Genomic DNA, 23,603 nt, shown 5'->3' with positions numbered 1-23,603 from the left:
TTTAATAGCCTAAACTTAAAGGAGTAGTTTGACATTTTGGGAAATACGATTATTCACTTTCTTGCAGTTAGTATTAGTATTAGTATATTAATCAGTGTTGGGAAGCAATTTACATCCATCAGATAGGGTCTGATTGATAGGATTGTATTCCTTTTGTCATTTCAGCCCTAGGCCTGTGTGTGTGTGTGTGTGTGTGTGTGTGTGTGTGTGTGTGTCACTCTGCTTTTATGTCCATCTCTCCAAAGCGCGCGCGCGCATACACACACACACACACACACACAGCCTTTTCTGAGTGACAACCTGTCAGCAGAACCCTAACCAATTCATTTTCTGACAGATGACAATGCATCTCAGATCCTCTCAAAGTGCTTATGTCCTCGCAGGCCACAGAACAACACATTCAGCAAAAGTGTTGAGCATAATGTCAGGTGTATCAGACAGGAGATATTCATATCTGGGGGATCTTCCAGAGTTGTCACGTTGTTCAGAAGAACATTTTTAGAGAGATTTTAGAGTCTCAAAATATAGTGTCTGACATTTACTATGACATTCAGTAGGCATGTCTTATTCATACTTTTTTTCTGCTGTGCTCTGACGTCACGCTCAAAGGTTTTCTGTCATGTTGTGTGTGTGTGTGTGTGTGTGTGTGTGTGTGTGTGTGTGTGTGTGTGTGTCATTGCAAAGAGGAAGTACAGTAGACCCTGACCTAAATGCCTGACATCCATAAAATCAGCAACTCTTTCAGAACAAGAGACTGTGAATAGCTGGTACTCAGCAATCAACAGCTTTGTGTGTTCATGAGGGATAATTACAAGCAAGAGAGGAATCTCTCGCCTCCTGATACAAATGCTGTGCAGAGCTCAAAGTAGCCGAGGTTCACATTTGTGATCCCAGGGTTTAATAGAAACCAGTGCCATGTAAAGTCGCAGATAAACCAGACTGCATGTAGTATGTAGTAAATGGATAATGTTAGATTTTTTTGGCTCAGAGGTCATGGTTTCATTGATCATGTGGCACAGTGGTCAATAATCACCCTGCGGACAAATATGCTTTTAGACAAAACATGTTCCCCTCAAGTAACAAAATTAGAGGAGAGGTGGACAAATAATTTCCTGAGAGCAGATTATTGCATACAGATACAAAGCGCATCCTTTTAAAGTTATACCACACTACATTTTCATTTACATAAAATATACTACTAAATCAGTGATCATATTAACCATTTGATTGTGGCTTAAGTCAGAGAGAGAATAATCTTAAACCACGTAAACACGAAAATCTGCACATGAAAGAAAGTTTTATGAATCATTAAAAAGAAAAAAACGTTCCTTTCCAACAAACCTTTTGTTTTGTAAAAGCTCTCCAGTTGAGAGAAAAGATCTAAACAGACTCATAAGACACATTCAGATCAGTTCTGGCCTTTATTTTTTTAGATGGGGAATAGAAAAGTAGACTGTAAATGTAATAATGTGTATTGTTGATAGATAATGTGACCGTGACAGGAAGCCAATTGTTGGATGAGAGAAGAGTGGCTGTAAGGCAGTTCAGCAGCATGCTGGACTCAAAGCTCACTGGGTAAAATGGCCAGAGGCAAACATTGACCACCTCATATATTGTTAATCAATCACACACACAACAATGAGGCATAGGCTAACTGTGTTAGGATGTAAAAATAGAACACCAAACATATAGATAAGCTGTGCATATATCTGAAGTGTATGGAAACGCTTGAGAAATAGTTTCAGCATCTGATCAACATTAATCATCTACAAGCAAACTATGATAAATAAAAGATGATGGTGAGATCAATAAAAGTGCATCAAAAACTTAACCAGAGTGATATTTGAGTTGTGTTAGACATCTTTTATTGATTCCTGCTGGGAAAATCTTTATTTCACTAGCACTCTACAATGAGGTGCAGACATGTTGTCTGCTGCAGAACAGCGCCCCTGCTGGTGGAAGGGCCTCGTTTATTGCTCAAGAACACACCATGGCAAGCAGTTTTACAATTTTTATATTTTTTTTATATCACATATTTACTTTAAGGAGTGAAAAATGTCCTTAAATAATGTCCTTAATTACTATCTAAAATTCTTGTAAATTCTTTATATGAAATTTGTATTGTTGAGCTCAGAACTGTAATTGTTTACATTTTATGAAAGAATTAATGTAATTTATATACCATGAATTTCACAAAAATCCATACTAAAGGGATACTTCACCAATTAGAATTAAGCTTTGTATCAGTAGAAACCCGGTAGAATTTTCCCTCCCTCATGTCCCCCTGAGACTAGATTTCTCTGTATTGTGGGTCTGGAAAAAAGCCTCTGATAACGCAAAAATCGTCATACAGCCAGCTAGTTCCACATGTTTTAAACCCACCCATAGGGGGTGGGACTGTCACTACCCGATGCTAGTCGAGTGTCAGCCATCTTGAAGCTAAGCTAACAGGCTCTCTCTTTTCAGCATTCAAACTACCGCACATGTGTACCACCGGGATACATTGGTACAGATCGGAGAATATGCAGAAAACTTTATTACAGAATACTCAACACACTACGCGAGCTTCGCCTGCTACGAGGCCCAGCATCTCAGCCTACAGTGTCGCTTAATGAGGCTAGCCGGGAAAGGGGACATCGAAAACAGTGTGCGAGAAAGCGGAAACGCGGAACGAGGGCAGGAGTTCAAGCTAGGTGGAAAGCTAATGCTAGCCGGCCACCTGCCCCGGTCTAGAAAGCACCAACTTCTAAAAAAAAAAATATATATCACATTTCTATATAAATTACCCAATGTCAATAATACATATTATTAAAAATATACATATTCATCTTTCCAGCGGTGAAATATCCCTTTAAATGTACATATAAGAGATGAAAAAAGTACTTTTCATTAATATTATCAATATTATTTCCTGATAAATATGATTTATCTCTTATCAAGAAAAAGCTTCTTAACTAGTTTAAGTGAAAATATGTTTTGCTTTTTGTAAAAGAATTTCTTGTATTAAACTGATATTTTTAATGAGTAAAAACTGAGTTTGTCAGAAAAATAAAAATGAAAACTTTCTTTATACAGTCTATGGCTGAAACAGTTTACAATATTATACCTGTCGAGAGCACTGGGTTAAAGAAAAGTCTCTCACTTCTGATACCATTTCAACTTTTTTTCTAGTAGGCCGGTTTAACATTGTTTTTAAATAATCTTTCTTTTTAATCATTCAGTTCAACCAAAAACATTTGCAGCTATGCAACGGTGTTGATTTATGGCTTGTTTTATGTTTGTTTGTTTCACTGAAGAAGAAGTAATGCTCTGTGGTTAACTGACTCCCATCATTAAATCAAAGCTCAATCCATCACTGGCCCTCACTGTCGCCTTGTTGTCTTTTTGGCTTGTTAAGAGAATGGATAGGGAATTCTCATGCACTTGTCAGTAAATTCATCAGAGTTTTCTGCAGTCTACCTCGAGTGTGGGCACATCTGTTTCCCAACTCTTTGTTGCATGCTTCACACTCCAAAGGCACTCTTAAATCCCAGGGACAACTCCACAGTAAACAACAGCACTGAGCAGCATATACTGTAGGTAAGATGCCCATCACGTACGTCTGTAATATTTGCGTTGAATACCCTGGTCCTTCAAAATGTTTAAGACTGTGCACATGGCATCTCTAACACTAACAGCAATAAATGAAAATCAATGTGTTTATTAGGCCATCAAGCTAATTTTCTGTTTGAATAACCCTCATAATGGATGAGCTACTGCTTAACCTTGTTTTGTGTGAAAAATATATGACCAGACTGCAGGAGCAAGAGGAACATGGAAATAATGAAGACCACAGCCATGCACTTAAAGAGGTAAAAAAGTATGAAAACTGACCATTTTCTAATTTCCCACCATCACTGGGAATCATTCCAGCTACAAACTGCCAGGAGAACTGTGTCACAGAAGCCAATAATTGGAAAATCACAGCCACTTCTCTAAATTATCCCCAATACACTAAGGTAATTTTGCTGTGTCCAGCTACAGTATACACCAGCTATCAAGCTGTCAAGCTTCAGAAATGGACACCTGTGATAATCTAAAATAACAGGGGAGAAAGTCACTCCTCTTTAGCAAAGAATTCTATATGATGAGCATGTAAGTGCAGGGTGAGGATTGCAAATAAGGGGATGGATTATCTAACACAGAATGTAATTAGGGTCATAATGACGTTTAGAAATACTACTGTATTTAACGCTGTTTCCAATTGTATTTATGACATTATATCCACTGTAGTTTTTCCTTTCAATAAAACGTCACAACGGTTGCATAGTTGATTTGTTTTAGATGTGTGTAGTAAATGACCAAAATGTCCACTGTTTCCAATAACAACACAATGTATTTATTTCCGTTTTTAACACAACAAAATAAAGTCACTTTGTTCCTCTTGTATTCTACTACTTTATTCTCATAAACGACAAACGTAACAATACCGCACGGTCACAATAGATCCCTTTCAGTGACTGTAAGGGAACTGTTGTAATGGGAAAGTGATAATACTACTAGTCTGTGCAAGCTGTATAAACTACTGCACATACATACATATATATATACACACACACACACACACACACACACACACACACACACACACATGTATAACTGTAGGCCTACGGTAGCCTATATGCTTTTTTGGTGCAGTTAAAACCTAATTGCCAATACAATGTAGCTCTAACTATTCTTTGTATGTGTTTTTAATCTAGTTTAGCTATATCTTTCTTAGCAGTAGGCTATGTCTATGTTAATGTCCTTTCTGTCTAATCTTGGAAGTTGGGATAGCTATATAGCCTACAAAAAGAATAAAATCTAGCTTTTGAATAAACTTGTTATATTGCATTATCATATTGTAAATCATTTTACTATATTTATTTTACTATATGTTAACTTATTTTATTAGCAGCATTTCATTTTGCATTTGATGTTATTGGTGCTTAATTACTTTGTAATTTGTTCGTCTTCTTTTTTTCCAGCACAGATTAAATTGTTTTCAAAAGAAAAAAAGAAAAAATAAAGGTCCACAGTAAGTGGGCCGTCCACTTATTGGCTTTTCGCATCTCACGGTCTTCCCTCGGCGGATGGAGTTTGATAATTTCTTCAGTTGTGGCATATTTTTTTCGCCGATTGTGTTTCCTTACAGTTACAGGATCATAACATAATCGCCCTGTAGGTTATGTTATTGCGCATTTCTGCACATTACTATCGCAGAATGACGCTACAGAATCTTTACCTTTGACCTCTCCGCATGCGGTGGGAGTTGAGCCAATCGTTTGGCTCGTTGTTGAGAGGTGCTCTAGCTAGTTTCTCGGAGGCATACCCTCTCGTCAACATGGTGAGTACAACCATTTAAAAGAATAGATCATTACTGGAAAGTAAAAGCCGAACTGTGAAAAGTGTAGGCGTACCTATTTAACGTTTTGGTTAATGACTGGCTCATTTTCTTCATGATGCTTTAATAAAGTTGCACGCTCTATAACACCCCAGGTTAGCATGTCGTGTTCGCGCTGAGCTAAAATAGCGGCACACACATAGCGTCATGGTTCCGACTATGTCCTGGAACTGAAGTTAATTATAAAATAAAGGTAGAGACCACTAACATGCAGTTAGCTTCGGTTAGATATAACATTGGTACATGCGTCTGACGGTATTTATAAACTTAAACCCACGGCTGGTAAAAGGCGTGTTCAGCTAGCTGAATAGTTGGCTAACTAGCTAGCTAAACTATGACGTTAGCTCATACATAAACCATTATTCTGCACCAGGGGTTAGACCGAGTCTGTAGTCATTCATTACGAACAGCATTTCACACGGTAGCTAGAAGTTACTTAGCAAATAAGCATTACTCAGATAGGAGGTGAGAAGGTGTTAAAAACATGGATTTTATAATCCATGTGTGTTTTTAGTGAGAATTAAAGTCTGGTAAAATGGACAAAGACAAACGAAAGTAAACTGTTAGAGAGCCTGTGAGCCACAGCTAACACTAGCGTTAAGTTAACGTTAGTAAGGTTCAGTTAGCGCTTAACGTTAAATATAACGTTAAGAAAATTAAGAGAACAGACGCATGACCAGGATTGCACTCTCAAATCTGACTCCGCTCTTACGAATCCGCGCCTGTGCGATCAGAAATGTTGCCTTGCAGACTGAAAATGTGTTTTGTGCCCTCTCAGTTTTTTTATTATGAATACACTTCCATAAAGGGCTAGGTGCACCAAGTTAAAAACGAATGCAGGTTAATACAACAGCCCTGCAATAAATCATTATGAAGCTTATAAAGTTGAGTTTTTGTTGAAATCGTTTTAGAGAGGACTTTTAGGAGGCTATAGTTTGTGGTGCTATTGAATTGTTCTGCCTTTGAAATACACTTCTTATATTTTGTCCCCTCTTCCTTTTACAAATACTACAATTATTTAAACTAATAGTAATGACATTTAGGTTGTGCATGTCATGATACAACTTTATTTTTTATCTTAAAGTGATGGTGCAGAGTAATTTCACCCTAGGGTCCTTTGCACCATGACCTCGAGCCAAGCAACCCCCCAGAAGCTTTTTTCACCTGGGTCGAACATTGGGAGAGTTAGCGTTATCAGCTGAAAAGCTTAGCGCGGGGCTAATGGATCCACGTTTGTATCTCGTAAGTTACCCCACTAATAATGCCTGAAATGATACCAAACTTCTACACTAGTACAAATAGGTTATGCACTCATAAAACGATGGACTGGAAAGTTTGTAAGTACACCAGACGTTTATGTAAATAACACTTGCCTGCTGGCTTCTGCTCTCTGCTGTTGCTGCTGCTACTGCTACCGGCAGTAAGACGTCTACAAATTAAAACACGAAAAGAGATACAACAAAAATATATATTAATTTAAAGATTAAATAAGGTAATGTCTCCAAACTTACCTCAATTATAACTTGTCACCTGCTAGTTATACTACAGCACTTACTTTAAAAAAAAAGTTATTATATATATATATTTTTGTTGCATCTCTTTTCGGTGTTGTAATTTGTAGACGTCCCTAAGCGCTCTTACTGCCCTGTAGCAGCAGCAGCAGAGAGCAGAAGCCAACAGGCAAGTGTTATTTACATAAACTTCTGGTGTACTTTCAAACTTTCTAATCCATCGTTTTATGAGTGCATAACCTATTTGTAGTAGTGTAGAATTTTGGTATCATTTCAGGCATTATTAGTGGGGTACAGAGTAGCGCCCATTGGTTGCGCCGCGTACTTCACTAGCGAACCAGTGCACGAGAAAACCGGAAGTGACTATGGTAAACACATAGTCAGTATATAAGGGTAAACATACCAGATAAAGGAGGGATGTTCCTATGGGATGTTCCGTCACCGGCTGCCGTAAATTCCCAAAGAAGAAGAAGAAGAAGAAGATGTTGCGCAATTTCCGTTTTTCATATCTTGGGCGACAATACAGAGTAGCGCCGCCTGCTGTTATCAAGACGTATTACGTTTCTCAAGTTGGTGTCGGGTGAGTGTGTCCTGCGGCAGTTTTTTGGACCTCGGGGACGCGACTGATCATATCGACGGGGTTTTCTGTCAACGGTCGGCCGTCGGTTAAATGTGTCTACACCTAAACTCTGACCAATGTTTGACCCAGGTGAAAAAAGCTTCTGGGGGGTTGCTTGGCTCGAGGTCATGGTGCAAAGGACCCTAGGGTGAAAATACTCCGAACAATCACTTTAACTGTAGAATTGTAGCCCGAAAATCTAAACAACATTCTAAATCTTAAGGACATATTTGGAGAAACAGCAATGGTGGCTTTATTGAATTAAGCACGCTGCTAATTACGCGTTACACCACAGGCTATTGTTCACTAATTTTGTGTGGGGTTTCTTATTCATCACAGTCTTCATCGGACGCTAATAATGGCCCGAGCCAAGCGCCCCCTTATCCAGGTGTACCGCCCTCAGGGATACCTCCCCCATTTGTAAGTCAGTGACAGATGTGTTTATGATAATTAGCTTTTCACTTCTTGTTGCCAGTCGTCATACAGGATTGAACTGAGAGTGGTAAATAGTGAAGTCTTCATTGATGTTTAATCTAATCTAATGCATCTTTTCTCTCTCTCTCTCTCTCTCTCTCTCTCTCTCTCTCTCTCTCTCTCTCTCTCTCTATTAATTTGTCTAGATGGGACCACCAGGAATACCGCCTCATTTCCCTCCTATCGGAATGCCCCCTATGGGACAGCGACCGCCGAGCATGACTCCAATGCCTCCTGGTATAATTCCCCCTGGTATAATGCCACCAATGGGGGCACCACCAATGGGACAGGTGAGCCTTGTAGGAAGCTTGTAGGTTTCTCTATTTTGTTGGATTTGTTAGTTCTAAGAGCTAAGTGGCCTGTGTGTCTTCTGCTCCTCTCATGCCAGTATTCATCCTGCTCTGAATCTTAAGTCAAACAAGGACTTACCACTTCACACATCCCAACACAGATAAATGAAAAAGATAGGGGGCAGATGTTATTAATTTAATAAAGAATAAGACACTTGGAGATTCTCTAGAGTGCACAGTCCTCCGTGTTTTAGGTTAATGTTTTTCAAACTACTGTACTTAAAGAAGAAACAAGTTTTTGTACATCTTGTATTTGCATTTTGTACGTCTTTGCTACTGACAAGTGTCTTAGCAACTCTGCTGTTAATAATGTGTAGCCTTACAGCATTGACAAGTGACCCTTAGAAAATGTTAGATAGTTAAAAGAAACTCATGTGTCATTAATACTTGGGTTTTACTTAATGGATAACTTTATATTTACCAAAGTAATGGCTGAGATATTAGAAAGCGGCAGCATCACTAAAAATCCACTTAACTGAAGATGCTTGTGCATCATTTAGAACCTCTACCATTGGATGATTGTATACAGCTAAAGTAGGCACTCTCTCTCTTTTCTTTATTTTATAAAGCAAAAATGGGTCGCATTTAGCAAGCATATGTGGTCCTGTCGTTCTTATAAATAGGTGTGGTATTGGGGGGTGTTTGATCAAGGTGCCAGCAACACAAGTCTAAAAAGGTGCTGAGGGGATGTAGTTTGGTGTATTTCTACTTCACAAATCTCAAGCTGTGGCATCACACCATTAAATAAACACAGCAGACTCAGTTTCGGTCTCACCTTCTATCCCCGGGTGCACACAGCCTTCCACACAGACACCAACACCCTGTCTCACACTCTGTCTTAATACATCTCCCTGCACTGGGTGGTATGGAAATGCCAGATGAATATTTTATGATGCTTCTTTTATTAGATGCCAGGCATGATGCCACCTATGATGCCAGGGATGATGATGCCCCCTCGCATGCCAGCTGCGGCTGTACAACCAACGGGACCGGTAACTCTCCTCACTACCTTTACCATCAATGCTCTGCTTCACACTTCTTAAAAATGCACTGCAGTCTGTGAAATGCTAAGGGAATAATTTGTACTGCCAAGTTACACTGTTGGATGTGAATTGATGTCATTCCATTAAAAAAAAAAAAATAATATATATATATATTTTTTTTTTTTTCACCACACAATAAACTGAAACAGCTGAGAAACATCATTAAAAACAGTTGGTGATTACAACTAAAATAAGCACCTGTGTGCAATATATCCCTTATTGTCACGTCTTTGTTTTGGCTTTGGTTCAGCTGTGAATCGTTGTTAACGTAATGAAACACATGAGCCCTTCAATGTTGATCTTCTGTTAATTTTTCTTTTATACTGAGGGGTAAGCAAGTTATTCATATAAGCAATCTGATATATTTATTGTGACAACATCCATGCTGCTTCAGAGATCATAAGACCTCTTCATCATCACGAGTATATTTTTGCATCTTGAGGGTGTGGAGTTTTGAACTAATTAGGAAAGATTTGTCAGTTACTGTGTGTTGTGAATGATGAGTCTGTATTCCCGGCTGAATTCATCATTCAGTGTTATAGATGTGCTAAAGTAAACTTTCAGTTTTGGGAAATAAAATTGTCTTTTTCCGCAGCCTGGTGTCGACTCGACAGGTAAGTTCCTTGATTTGTCATGTTACTTACAAATCATATTCTTGCATATTTTGTATTCATAGAAGTACAGCGTCTGACTGATTTGTGTTTTTACTCTCACAGCTGCTGCACCTGGTACTGCTGTAAGTGTATACTTTTTCTTTATATGCAGTAATTGCATGTTGACAATTTCGAGTTCTCATCGTTCGCTCCAGACGTTTGTCTTCTGTCTTCTTAATAACTGCAGTCTACCAACATTTCATTTGTTCCTTTTCCCTGCAGAGTACCACAAATGGATCTCCACAGGAGGAACAGCCAAAGAAGGTTTGTGCACATTTGGAAATAGAAAGATAGATGTGAAAGACTTAACAATATTATCTAGGAGCTGTAAAAGCATATTAAATAGAACTAAAGTTAAGTGGTTCCTTTTTTTTTTAAACACAAACAGCTGATTTATGTTTTTTTTTTCTTTGCCTCAGAAGTCCCTGTGGACAGAACACAAATCACTGGATGGGAAGACCTATTTTTACAATACAGAAACCAAGCAGTCCACATGGGAGAAACCAGAGGATCTCAAATCTCCTGCAGAGGTGCAAACCTTTATCACTCTCATACCATGTTTAAAGGGAACCTATTAATGCTTTTCCGTATTTTCTGTCATATTTATGTTACAATGTCAGATTTTCATGTTAAATGAGGCCAGAGCTTCAAATAATGAGGTAAACATATTTCAGAGACATCCCCTTGAGCAAAAACCTCAGATTTCCTAATGTTCTGAACACTCCGCTTTCAACGTTTTTTTTTTTTCCTACTCTTGGCTCGGTGTCACCCGGGTTTCTATGATTGGTCCAGGCAGGCTATTGCAGTTTTTTTAAGGCTACTGCTGTGTTTACTTATGACTAGCTACATGCTAAGTCAGGGAAAGCTGTAATCTTGGCTACCATTGTTGTTAATTTTTCCCCAAGTTTGGGTCACATTACTTCTGAAACATATCCGGTTAGGTAGTAAGTTATTTGGTTCAGAAGCTTTTATCTGCGATTTTGCTGAAACATGTCCGGTTGTGTAGTATTTGTTTTAGAAACCTTTATTGGTGATTTTTCACAGTACAAAGTCCTGCTATATATACTCCAGTGCAGTCAGTCTCAGGTTCCAGAGATTCGCGGACATGCCGAAAAGCGCTGACCAATCAGAGCAGACTGGTCTTTATTGGGAGGGGGGGCTTAAAGAGACAGGCGCTCTTACAGAGCGTCACAGACTGAGGGTGAATACAGGTGCTGCAGCCATGGACAGTATGAGAAAAATTGTGTTTTTTTAACATTAAAGCATGTAAACATGTTCCAGTAGAATCACAAAATACAAGAATCTGAAAACTGTATATAATAGGTCTCCGTTAACATCTATTTGTAAAGTTCCCCCAGGTAACGTTTGTATACTCACTTACATAGTCACATACTTTTTACACAGATAATTCATAGCATAAATTATACAATGTTTTTATTTTAGTTTTTTTATCAGGCGCCGTGCACATTAATCAAAATTAATTAAATTGTAAATTTACTAGAATATATTCATATTGTCATCTTTGTGCATTGTATCACAACTGAAATATTTTCCCTTCTTTTTTTCTCATTTTAGCAAATGCTGTCTAAATGCCCTTGGAAGGAGTACAAGTCAGACACAGGGAAGCCTTATTATTACAACTCTCAGACGAAGGAGTCCAGATGGACCAAACCCAAAGAGCTCGAGGATCTGGAAGGTAAAGAGCTGCTCTCTGATGATGTCAAACCTGTTAGAAGAAAGGCAGTAATGTTTTCAGACATGAAAATCACTCACCTTTCGGCGAAATTCGCCGTTTTGTAACCAAAATAGGTGACCTACGTGAATCGTGTAGATTCGATGAGAAAATGTTTAGGGGGGGGTCTGGCGTATGACTATTAAAATAGTCAGACTAGAAAAATAAATAAATTAAAAAGTCCACATGGGATTTGTTTTGATGCGCTGGATTCAACCAATCATCGAACTTCCACCTACCAATGAAACGAGTTCTAGCCAATCACATGCAAAGTAGGGTGGGTCTTTGCCGAAATGTGAGAGTGCGGTGCAAGTGCCCGTGTGGTCTCCGTGGTAACGCGGCTAAAAAAAATGGAGGCAAAGTTTATCAAACTTGGAGCATGTAGATACAGGCAGCTTTAGTTGAGAAGTAGTTAAACCACTGCTACCGTTACGAATGTTCCTTCACTGACCAACCGTGATACAAACAATACGTGTGTGCACGTTCATAGCGGAACATGATTTGTCTTTAACGATGACCACTGTGTAAAAGCTATCTGAAGCCCAAACTGCATTGACAAAGCTGTCTGTTTGGAATTAGCATGGCAGTTATATAAACATAACGGCCTTGTCCCAGAGTTTAGACGTCTAGCTATATGAAAAGATAAACAATGCAAAGTTTTTAATAAATGTAAATAAAGCAGCTAATATCAACATGGACAAAATCATGAATGTACTAATTCGCTTTTTTGATGATGACCTGGCCAAAGTAGTAAAGTTTAGTTTTCACAATGATTCATTGTAGGATTATGATATTATTGCAATATGTAAATCCACATTGACTCTTTATTTAACATATGGTTGGAAGAAGTAAAAGTTGATCTTCTCTTTTTTTTCTGACTTTTATTATTGTGTAATGTCAGAAGGACTTTTAACTCTTTTGCCAGTCAAATTAACTTTAATGAGTGCATATTGAAATATTACACTGTTGGTTGGCAAAAAATGCATCTCAAAATGCATCAGATTGATGCTTTAAAATATGGAATATTTAAAATTTTCTTCCGGGGGAGTATGCACCCGGACCCCCCCTCCTTCTCACCTTTTTCACCCCTGACCCGTTTTCATGCCTGTGTTTTACAATGAGCCATGCTGCGCTCCTTGGATAAGCCTTTAACAGCATCATGAATGGTAGGCCGCTGGCTTGTTTGACGAATAATGCCATGCATTAGAGGGGGTTTGGTACGTCATTAATGTACAAACGCAGGAAGCATAATTACAGGAACACAATGTCGCTCCGGCAGTACATTTGTCTCTGTGCTGTCTCTTATCTGCAGCATGCTTTGAAATGAAAACAAGTACCCTAACAGCTATCTCCTTTTGTCTATTTCAGCTATGATCAAAGCAGAAGAGAATGGGTAAGAGCTTCCTGTTTACCTTTGGTTACTCTTTACTGCTGCATTATGTATTATAAACAACAAATACAGCGCTTGTTGAACATGATTTCTACCTCCTTGATCAAAAACCTTTTTATTTTTATTAATATGCCAGTTTTTCATTTTCATGTAGTGACCCTTTATGTTCCAGTCAGCTACATTGTCCTGGGATTCTTCTAATCATGTGTAGTGGTTTTACCCGTCATGGTCTGATTTCAGAACGGCAGAGGCAATTGCTCCTGGCATCACAGCAGCTCCTGCAGTGCAAGCAGATAATACAGCCACTATGGCAACCATGATTGAGGCGGAAACTGCAACAGCAGTCTCAGAGGAACACCTGTCTCAGGCGGCCATGCATCACACAGCTGAGGTCAAGACTGCCGATGCACCTGTGGCTTCCTCAGAGAGCTCAGCCGCCACAGAGGCCACAGCCAGGTAAACAGTTATGTCTGATACAGAGACGGGTACTGTCTCCAGTACTCAGACATGGAACGTATACATCAAGCCAAAACCATAGTCATAATAGCACTTGGTTTATGTACACTGCACCCTTTAAGCTTAATGTATTAATGGACAAGGTCTATTTTTGTGTCTCACATCACCCAATGTAATAAATGCTCAATGTCTTAAGGCGCTGACACACCAACCCGATTATCGTCTGTCGGACAGTCTGGTGAGGTCGGTGACTCAAGTCTGTTTGGTGTGTTCCGTTGTCAGTCGGAGAAGCCGTCGGCATCCATTTTGGCCAATTTGACTTGTTGAATCGGCCAGCGGGCAGTCGGACTTAATGACCAATCTAATTGGTGGAGTGCTAGCGCGCCGACCGCATCCACAAGTAAAGAAGCTCAGAGAGCTTTCAACAAAACCGGCCATCGTTTATACCTTCGTTTTCTTCCATTCAGCGAGTACTGACAACAACGATCCTTCTTGACTACCATCAACACTCTGATGAAAACAATGACTGACGACACAGCGTGCTCTGTGTTTACTAGGTCTAGAGAGATGTTCCGTCATTTCCGTTTTTCATTTTGGGCGTTCAATACAGCTTGCTTTATGTCTTAGTGAATACGTTCAACGTGTCCGCAGCTGCAAGTCGTCGCGCGCTTCAATGTGTTCTAGAGGCGATTTTTTTGAGACAGAGACGGGAGACCGAATGTCCGACTGCCTTTTCTGCCGACGGTCGGCCATCGGGTTGGTGTGTCAGAGCCTTTAAATGCTCCATGCAAACACAGCTTAGTGAATGTATTAACATCTTCCTTTGCCCTCAGTATTGAAGTTACAAAAGAAGAACGGCCAGAAATTCAGAAGAAAACTTACAAATGGAACACGAAAGAGGAAGCGCAAGCAGGCTTTCAAAGAGCTGCTGAAGGAGAAGGTGAGTCAGGCTGTCAAATGGAGTTAACGTGGCCGCACACTGTAGGAGGATGTTGAGGATGTGTTCTCTCTATCAGCCTGTTCATGTTACTTGACATTTAGCAGGTCAAATACAAATCAAAAATCTGTGTGCTTTTCTAGACATAGATTATAACATTTTATTGTACTTCGATTTCTTAGTTCTTGCAGTGCCACTCCACGACTTTAAAGAATTTACGCGTGCCACATCATCACCCATTAGTAGCTAGTTTCCAATGCAAATATCATTAAGGTTCGTTGTTTAGTTGACACTGATTGTTGATTGTGAGCTTGTTGTTCTAAATTGTAGCAAAAAAAATGGAGCAAATGTTTAGTTCTTTAAAAAGTGCTGTCCAATACATTTTCTGTTGATAAAATTCACTTGGTTAATAATAATCATGATACAGCCACGTTAAGCCTATCAATAATAAGTGCGTTACAGTAAGTTCCATTTTGTTATTAAATGAGGCGGCTTCTTTCATCAAACAATTTGGGCTTTGATTATTGAGTTGTACACCATTAATCATAGGTCTATTTTACTGATGTGTTTTCCAGCACATCCTTTGCATTGTGACCTGGATCTAATCATTGTCCCTCTTCATGAGCCCCTGGAAGGTCTTAGCTCAATTGTTAAGCTTCACCTCCTGTTGCTGTGGATGTTGTTGTGTTGCAAGGCAGCCTAGCACCCCCCACCTTGAATGCTGCTATATTTAGTCTCTTTTTAATGCTGTGCACAAAGCTCTCCTCTGAGATTGCTTGCCATTTCCTGCAATATCTTAATGGCTCTGTCTTTATGATTAGCTTTATTGGATCAAAGGCACGGGGCTGGCTGGGATTAAGACGGTGAGAAAAAATGACATGCATCAGTGAGTTAGAATAACTGTGACAATTTACAAGACAGTGGCACGCGGTGGAATCGGTTCATAATGGATAAAGGAGTCACTCCCTGAGAGAGGCAAGTGGCAAAAGGGCGCTTACATAAGTCCTCCGTGGCACTTCTTTAAATGATTGCCTCTCCACACCTCTTAACCAGGCATCTATTAGTAATTAAGAAAATGTTTTGACTTCTAGGAGACAAAGCAGCACAGCTCATTGTTCCTCTGCCTGTCTTGCATGCTTTTTCTAATAAAGGATATCTGTTTTTTTGAATATATGTCAATTTAACTTGTCAGTTTAAGAGTACAGGCCATCATTACTTTGAATTGTATTCTCTGTATTTCAGGGTGTGTCATCAAACTCCTCTTGGGAACAGGCTATGAAAATGATTATCAATGATCCTCGCTACAGGTACACTATTCTCCTGGGATTAGTTCATCCTATGTACAATAGGAGGTGATAACAATGTCCATCTGACCTCAAATTCTCACTTTTCCTTGTCAACAAAGCGCACTTCCCAAACTGAGTGAGAAGAAACAGGCGTTCAATGCCTACAAAGTCCAAACGGAGAAGGAAGAAAAAGAAGAAGCCAGAATTAAATACAAGGAGTCCAAAGAGACCTTTCAGAGGTTCTTGGAGAACCACGAGAAGATGACATCTACCACCAGATACAAGTAAGTGCTGCAGTGATCTCACAAAGTTTTTTTTTTCTGTATTGATTCATGGTTCCCTGAATTGTCAATATAGTTATGCAGATAGTTCAGTGAAAGGCCACCTATGGCTTGTGCACGCCATCATGCAGTTACAGCACTGTTAGCTTCCTCTTACACTGCTTTGACCCATTAGCTCTCGTCACACAGTTGACACAATGTTGCTTGGTCACAATTTAGTGAGTCAGTGGATGTAAAGAAGATTGTGATTTGTTGGTTCTGATGTTAAGACTTCTTAGATTTCAATATAATACACATCCTTGATGTTCTGTTTATTATCCCCTTCATCACCTTGTTCAATGAATTTCACACATATGACTGCAACAGAGATGCTAGAAACTACAACTAGAAATAGCATATTTTTTACTAAACGTGTACTAATTCAGTTCAGGTTTTTCCCCCTACCTATTAACATGTAGTAAGGAGTTACGCATTAGAAGTTGTGCCAACAACATTTATAATATTTCAGTTTTGGTCCTTGCGAGAGGTCCAGTCCACTATCTTTGGTCTGGCATTTATGTAAAAGTCATCGTGACGGACAGAAGGGACGGACTGAACCACTGGTGACCTTGACAACGAGCCAGTTCCAGGGTTTTTCTGGCACTGGGGTTGTTGTGGTGCTAGGATGGCACCCAACAGGCAGTTGGATGTGTCTATGTGTGTGTGTCTATGTCCATATTTCACTACATTCAACCACTGCTTCTTCACAAAGCTGTACTTTACAAAAAGTTCAACTGTGCTTTTTCCATTTTCATTAACATGTAATGAGTTTTTTTATTAACTTCACGCATCTGCTCGCTTGCACTAAGCATTAATGTGTTAGAGATACATTTGGCCTGTGAAATGCTGCCCTCATGTGGGTTATTGTATGAAAATATAAGTGTGTGTGTGTGTGCGCTTTCATCTTCCAGAAAAGCAGAACAGATGTTTAATGAGCTTGAGGTGTGGAGCTGTGTACCAGAGAGAGACCGGCTGGAGATCTATGAAGATGTATTGTTCTACCTTGCTAAGAAAGAGAAGGTAAGGCTTTGTTCTACAGTTGAGTCTGTGATGAGATTTTCTGCCTGCATGTTTATCATAATGATGTAGACTCATTCAACTTTTAGTCTTTATCTGCCAGTATCATACATTTTGTTATTTTGAGATGGGGGGGGGGGTGTGAACACTGGCACAATTAACATCCTGGTTTCCTCCTCTACAAAATGTTTCCAGGAGCAAGCCAAACAGCTAAGAAAGAGGAACTGGGAAGCTCTGAAGAACATTTTGGACAACATGGCCAACGTCACATACCGCACCACCTGGTCAGAGGCCCAGCAGTACCTGCTGGACAACCCTACTTTCGCAGAGGATGAGGAGCTGCAGAGTATGAGAGCAGACATTGTCTTTATTTACCTACTTTAGTTTGAAACTGATGGTAGAAGCGAGAAGACAAAGTTTCTACCTAACTCTATTTAAAATAACCAATGGTTCCCTGTAAACCATTCTCAGTTCTCCCTGTTGATAGTGTTGTTCCCTGCTGACAGATATGGACAAAGAGGATGCCCTCATTTGTTTTGAGGAGCATATCCGGGCTCTGGAGAAGGAGGAAGAGGAGGAGAAACAGAAGACTCTTCTCAGGGAGAGAAGACGACAACGCAAGAACAGAGAGGCCTTCCAGGTAAGAGGGCCAAAAACAAGTGCACCTCAAAAAGACTTACAAACTGTAAGTCACCGTGCCAGGGATAGAAATGCTGGCTTGATGTCCTAAATGAAATGTAAATTTTGTGTATTTTCTGTTTCTGTTGAAAAGGTTACAAATAAACTAAATCCAAGTCACAGAAGGGACTAACTCTATTTGTATAACCATTGGATATCAGATGCTGTGCTGAAATCATATTGTGTTTTCTCGCAGAAATTCCTGGATGAGCTCCACGATCACGGTCAGCTTCACTCCATGTCTGCCTGGATGGAGATGTACCCGACCCTGAGCTCCGACATCCGCTTTGCCAACATGCTGGGCCAGCCGGGTAGGACAGCAGGTCCACGTGTACTGAATGCTCTGAAACACGTGATATGATGTGATATGCAGACAACGGCACATGACATGAACACAGAAATAAAGCATACACAGCTCAGTATTTGAATACTGTATGAACTACAACACAATGCATCAGTGTACTCATGCATACGTTGTTGCTTTTTTTTTTTTTTGCCCCAATTATTTTAGATTACTTTTGTATTTTTATATTTAACAAAACATTCAGCAAACAGATTTCTGTATAATTATTATTGTTGTGTTTTTGCTTCATTGTTTTTGCATCCCAGTTGCATCCTCTGTTAGTTTAAAGTTTTTTTTGCAGCATGAAACACATTGGGCCCTATTTTAACGATCTGAAACGCAAGTATGAAACGCAAAACGCAAGTAGCTTTGTGGGCGGATCTCGGGCGCTGTTGCTATTTTACCGGCGGGATAAATGACTCTTGCGCCCGACGCAAATCTTAAATGGGTTGGTCTGAAGTAGCTAGGTGTGGTTTGGGCGTAACGTGCAATAAACCAATCAGAGCGTCATCTCACATTCCCTTTAAGAGAAGTGTATGCGCGTTGTGCACACGCTACATTATGGCCAAGCATGCGCCCCTAAAATAGCATCTGAATAAGGCGCTACTGACTTTAGACCAGGTTTTTCCTGGTCAGTGGCGGAATTGTTTTCTGAAACTGCAGAATAGCACAAAGTAACGTTTGCGCCGGAACACGCCTCCTCTTTTCGCTGAACCGCCCCCGGGAGCGCAAATACATTCCCTAATTTACCGACGTGCGTCTGTGGAGGGAAAAGTCCGCTGTGCGTCGGGTGCAAAATAGGAATGATACATGCGTCTGTGTACAAAGGCAATTGCGCTGAGTGCAAGATAGGGCCCATTGTCTACATCGTTTGACTTGTCCTGTTTGTTCTGCAGGTTCCACTCCCCTAGATCTGTTCAAATTCTATGTTGAAGACTTGAAGGCCCGCTACCATGATGAAAAGAGGATCATTAAAGATATTCTAAAGGTAAGATTGTTGTACCTCTGGTGAAAATCTCATTTATATCTGGCATAGTGTCATAGGACAAACTGTTGACTTCACATCTGCTATTTTATTATTTTATGTCATACAACTTGTAAATCTTCGGCTTCCCTTGTGCTGCCAGGACAAAGGCTTTCTGGTGGAAGTCAACACTAGCTTTGATGACTTTGGATCAGTGATCAGCTCAGACAAGAGAGCCACCACCCTGGATGCAGGAAACATAAAGCTGGCATTTAACAGTGTAAGACTCCATACCTACATATACTTTTCTTCTTTTCTCCCATCTTACATAGTTCCTTAAGAAGAATACAGATGCTGGTAACCATTATATTGATGGGAGATCATTTTGTGTAACTTAGCTTAAGTTTTAAGTATTTAAAATTGTTGTCATTATAGTTAATTAAGTTATATTATTGACTCTTGAGCAAGGTTCATTTGTGTCTTTGTATTTCAGGCTTTAAAACAACTTTGTGTTGCTTCTTTTCATATTTTCATTGATTATATTCATTAGGTTAACCCATTTTGCAACCTCTTACTGTGTAGTTACTGGAGAAGGCAGAAGCCCGAGAGAGAGAGCGAGAGAAGGAGGAGGCCAGGAAGATGAAAAGGAAAGAAGCAGCCTTTAAAAACATGCTGAAGCAGGCCACACCACCCCTGGAGCCAGAGACTACATGGGAGGGGGTACGCCTTTCTATGCAATACGCAGTAGCTTGTCTTTTCTGTTTTGATTGTACTAAGTATCATGTCATTTTACTTTGTGTTTTGTGATGATTTCAGATCAGAGAGAGATTCTTAAAAGAATCTGCCTTTGAAGACGTGACTCTGGAGTCTGAGAGGAAACGGATATTCAAAGACTTCATGCATGTCTTAGAGGTAAGTCTGTCAGGACAGTGGAAATGGGCTAAATGTATCACTCTTGATGACAAAGGTGATGTTGTTAAACGTGGTATATCATTTTTTTAACAGCACGAGTGCCAACATCACCACTCCAAGACGAAGAAGCACTCAAAGAAGTCTAAGAAGCACCACAGGAAACGATCCCGCTCTCGATCGGTTAGTAGTCCAGAGCATTGTGCTTAGCCAAGGCAATGAGCTGCAGGAAAACAATTTAGCCGTTAATAATCTACAAGAATACCTTTGCCTTTACCTCAATACTCCCATTTTATGCCTGGTTAATCTCGGAGTTACTCCACTCTAATGTTTTGACAGGGCTCAGAGTCTGAGGACGAGGAATACCACAAGAAGAAAAAGAGGTCACAGTCCAAATCTCCTTCCGAACGCTCGTCAAGCGGAGAATCTGGTGAGTGGCTTTCAAATCTTAGATCCATTTGTCATTGTATATATAAAAAGGGCAGCACTATTGACATTATTGATATTTTCTGCCTGTAACCAGAGAGAAGCTATAAAAAATCCAAGAAGCACAAGAAGAAGGGCAAGAAGAGACGCCATAAGTCTGTGAGTACACAGAAAGACCCCCAAATACAGTACCAGTCAGAAGTTGGGACACGCCTTCCCATTCAAGTGAATGAGAAAGCGTGTCTAAACTTTTGACTGGTACTGTACATTTATTGTATGTTTGTATATATAATCTGACTGTGCATGTTTTGTTGGTATGTGCACTGATGGTGAAATATGACAACCAGGCATCGCCAGACTCCGACACTGAGAAGAAAGGAAGAGAGCGTGATGGAAAGCGTGAAAAGGACTTAGAGAAAGATAAAGAGAACGACAAGTCTCGGGGGAAATCTCGCTCAGACTCCAAACAGAAGTCTCCTAAAAGAAAAGCTGCAAAAGAGGAGGTTGGTTTTCTATATTCCATTTTTTATATTTTATTTTAGTTCCAGCAAATAGATTTTTGTGGGTTACTGAAGGTTACCTGGATGTTGAAGTTGATGTAGATTTATTTGGTGAATTTACGATTTAAAGGTCCCATGACATGCTGCTTTTTGGATGCTTTTATATAGGCCTCAGTGGTCCCCTAATACTGTATCTGAAGTCTCTTTCCCGAAATTCAGCCTTGGTGCAGAATTACAGCCACTAGAGCCAGTCCTACAATGAGCTTTTCTTAGTATGTACCATTTCTGTGTCTGTTCATAAGGAGCAAGATTCCAGATCGGCTCATCTGAGCTTTCATTTTCTCAAAGGCAGAGCAGGATACCCAGGGCTCGGTTTACACCTATCGCCATTTCTAGCCACGGGGGACCATAGGCAGGCTGGGGGAACTCATATTAATGTTAAAAAACCTCATGAAGTGAAATGTTCATGCCATGGGACCTTTTTAAGTAGCTTTATATAATTTTTAGGGTTGGGTATCGTTTGGTTTTTTTCCGATACCAGTGCTAAAACGATACTTTTAAAACTGTGCCGGTGCCTGAACCGAAATACATATATATATATATATATATATATATATATATATATATATATATATATATATATATATATATATATAATATATATATATATAGCACAAAACGACAGTTGGCGACATTTAAGAACAGCTTGTTTATTGCTAAGGCCATATGGTCAAAATTAAATGATTGCTTAATAATGTAATAACAATAACTTATAACAATGACTTATTTCACCAGTAAATTGCTGGTAAACGACAAAAACAAGCACCAGATGGGAAAAGGATATTTTACAATAACTTTAAAATGCACCACAAGGCTGGCGAGTTTCAAGTAAACGCATCATCTGTGTCGTTTTTCCGACAACCAGCTACAGTCAGACTGTTAGGTCCCGGTGTGGGACTTCTCTACAGGGAAACACAGTCACACATTACACCGCTAACGCAAGCTGTCAGCATTTTAACCGTTGTGTTTAATCCAGCTACTAGCTAACGGTAATGTAGAGTCCTGTGCAGCAATGCTTCTGGAAAAAAATATATGTATTTCAGGCTCCGAAATTTTTTTTCTTATTCGGTCTCGTTACTACCGTTTGTCAGTACCGGTGCCCTATTGGAGTTTTGGTACCCAACCATAGTCATTTTAGAGTTTCTTTGTAGGTTTCCATGCCAAAAGTTACTAAAATCATTTGATGTGGCTGTTTTATTTTTTTATTTAGTCATTGTGGGAGATAACCAGTATCATTTACAGGTTGTGTTGTGAAAACTCAAAACTGTGTTGTGACTCACTTTCATCTTTACACCAGTCATGTTTCATTGGTCATGGGTCTGAGTCTTTGTTTTGTGTGTTACGGTCAGGGCGGCTGGGATACATCAGGCAGTGAGCTGAGTGAGGGAGAGCTGGAGAAAAGGAGAAGAACTTTACTGGAACAGCTGGATGCACCTTGATGTTCACTTCTGCTGCCCTTTTCTTGTATTTGTACACTTCTACAAACATGCATTCCCCTCCGGGCTCATCTGACTGTACTGGGCATACCACCCTGGACGGACTGTGTGAGACGACACCATTCTCTGGTAGTTATGGGAATGTGCGACACTGAGCTTACACGCTTATTCGGTGACTAATTTGATATCGGGAAATTGATCAGCTAATCAACCTTTAAATTTCAGGTTGTCTTTTTGTTGCCTTAGTATTTTTTAGTTGACTGTAGTTGTACATGTTTTCCATTGCCAATAATTTTTATATTCAATTAAAAGTCTTTTTAGTCACACTGACCGTCTTTCACCTGAAAAAGTAGCGCAAGAAGAAGACAACATTTCTGGACAACATATCTTTCATTATCTCTGGACACGTTCTGAGATAATGAAACTATTTATGATTTGGTCCAATTGAACTGCAGATGTAGTCTCGAGGAATGATCCAAATAAGTTTTAACTGGAGCATCTGTTAAAATTCATATACTATAGTGAAATGTAATAAAATACTGTGTGAATGGATTACGTCTGTAATTGGATACTTTAGGAGATCAGTAAGGTTTTACTCATGTTATTTGTGTAATTTCTTACATTTGAGACTAGATTCAGTTCAATAAAAGTGTGAAATGTCAATTACACTCTGCCAGTTTATTAGGTACACTTATCTTACACTAATGCAGGCTAATACAACAGTCCTTTGGTAAAAAGCTTGTAGTCAGCGGAGTTATTGCTCAAGTATCAGTCGTGTATTGGTAGCTCGGTCAATTCTTAACCCTTGTGTTGTCTTCCCGTCAACCTTGAAAAAAAAAAACTTTTGTTTTTGACACCATTTTTTCAGTTTATTTTTGCTTTTTCCAACGTTTTAAATAAATTTTCTTCTACACATTTTCAGCGCTTATTTCTACGTCCCATATTTGCGGATATAAAACAAAAATTGAAAATGGGTCAATGTGACCCCAAGTCAACACAAGGGTTAACCATTATGCCGGTTTCATGAAGAGAAGAAAAAAGAAATCCAAGAAACAGTTTTATATTCAATGTAAATAG

General features: G+C 39.5%; 1 protein-coding gene across 1 annotated transcript; it reads left to right on the top strand.

Moving 5' to 3' along the window:
• Positions 1 to 5,236: 5,236 nt before the first annotated feature.
• Positions 5,237 to 23,189, top strand: prpf40a (PRP40 pre-mRNA processing factor 40 homolog A). Its single transcript, XM_039817521.1, is given in 28 exon segments — positions 5,237 to 5,365; positions 7,892 to 7,972; positions 8,173 to 8,316; positions 9,285 to 9,368; positions 10,015 to 10,033; positions 10,136 to 10,155; positions 10,295 to 10,336; positions 10,492 to 10,602; positions 11,648 to 11,768; positions 13,173 to 13,197; positions 13,435 to 13,650; positions 14,484 to 14,556; positions 14,558 to 14,590; positions 15,830 to 15,894; positions 15,993 to 16,157; positions 17,105 to 17,213; positions 17,406 to 17,556; positions 17,717 to 17,850; positions 18,085 to 18,199; positions 19,128 to 19,219; positions 19,359 to 19,475; positions 19,778 to 19,915; positions 20,012 to 20,107; positions 20,201 to 20,287; positions 20,444 to 20,534; positions 20,628 to 20,689; positions 20,878 to 21,033; positions 22,440 to 23,189. Coding segments are annotated over 28 exon segments (2,724 nt in total). The 5' UTR covers positions 5,237 to 5,278; the 3' UTR covers positions 22,530 to 23,189.
• The last annotated feature ends 414 nt before the right edge of the window (positions 23,190 to 23,603 follow it).

The sequence above is a fragment of the Perca fluviatilis genome, chromosome 12 (genome assembly GCF_010015445.1).
Source record: "Perca fluviatilis chromosome 12, GENO_Pfluv_1.0, whole genome shotgun sequence".
NCBI lineage: Eukaryota > Metazoa > Chordata > Actinopteri > Perciformes > Percidae > Perca > Perca fluviatilis.
The sequence above is the reverse complement of the archived record's forward strand: the minus strand, read 5'-3'. Positions and strand labels throughout refer to the sequence as shown.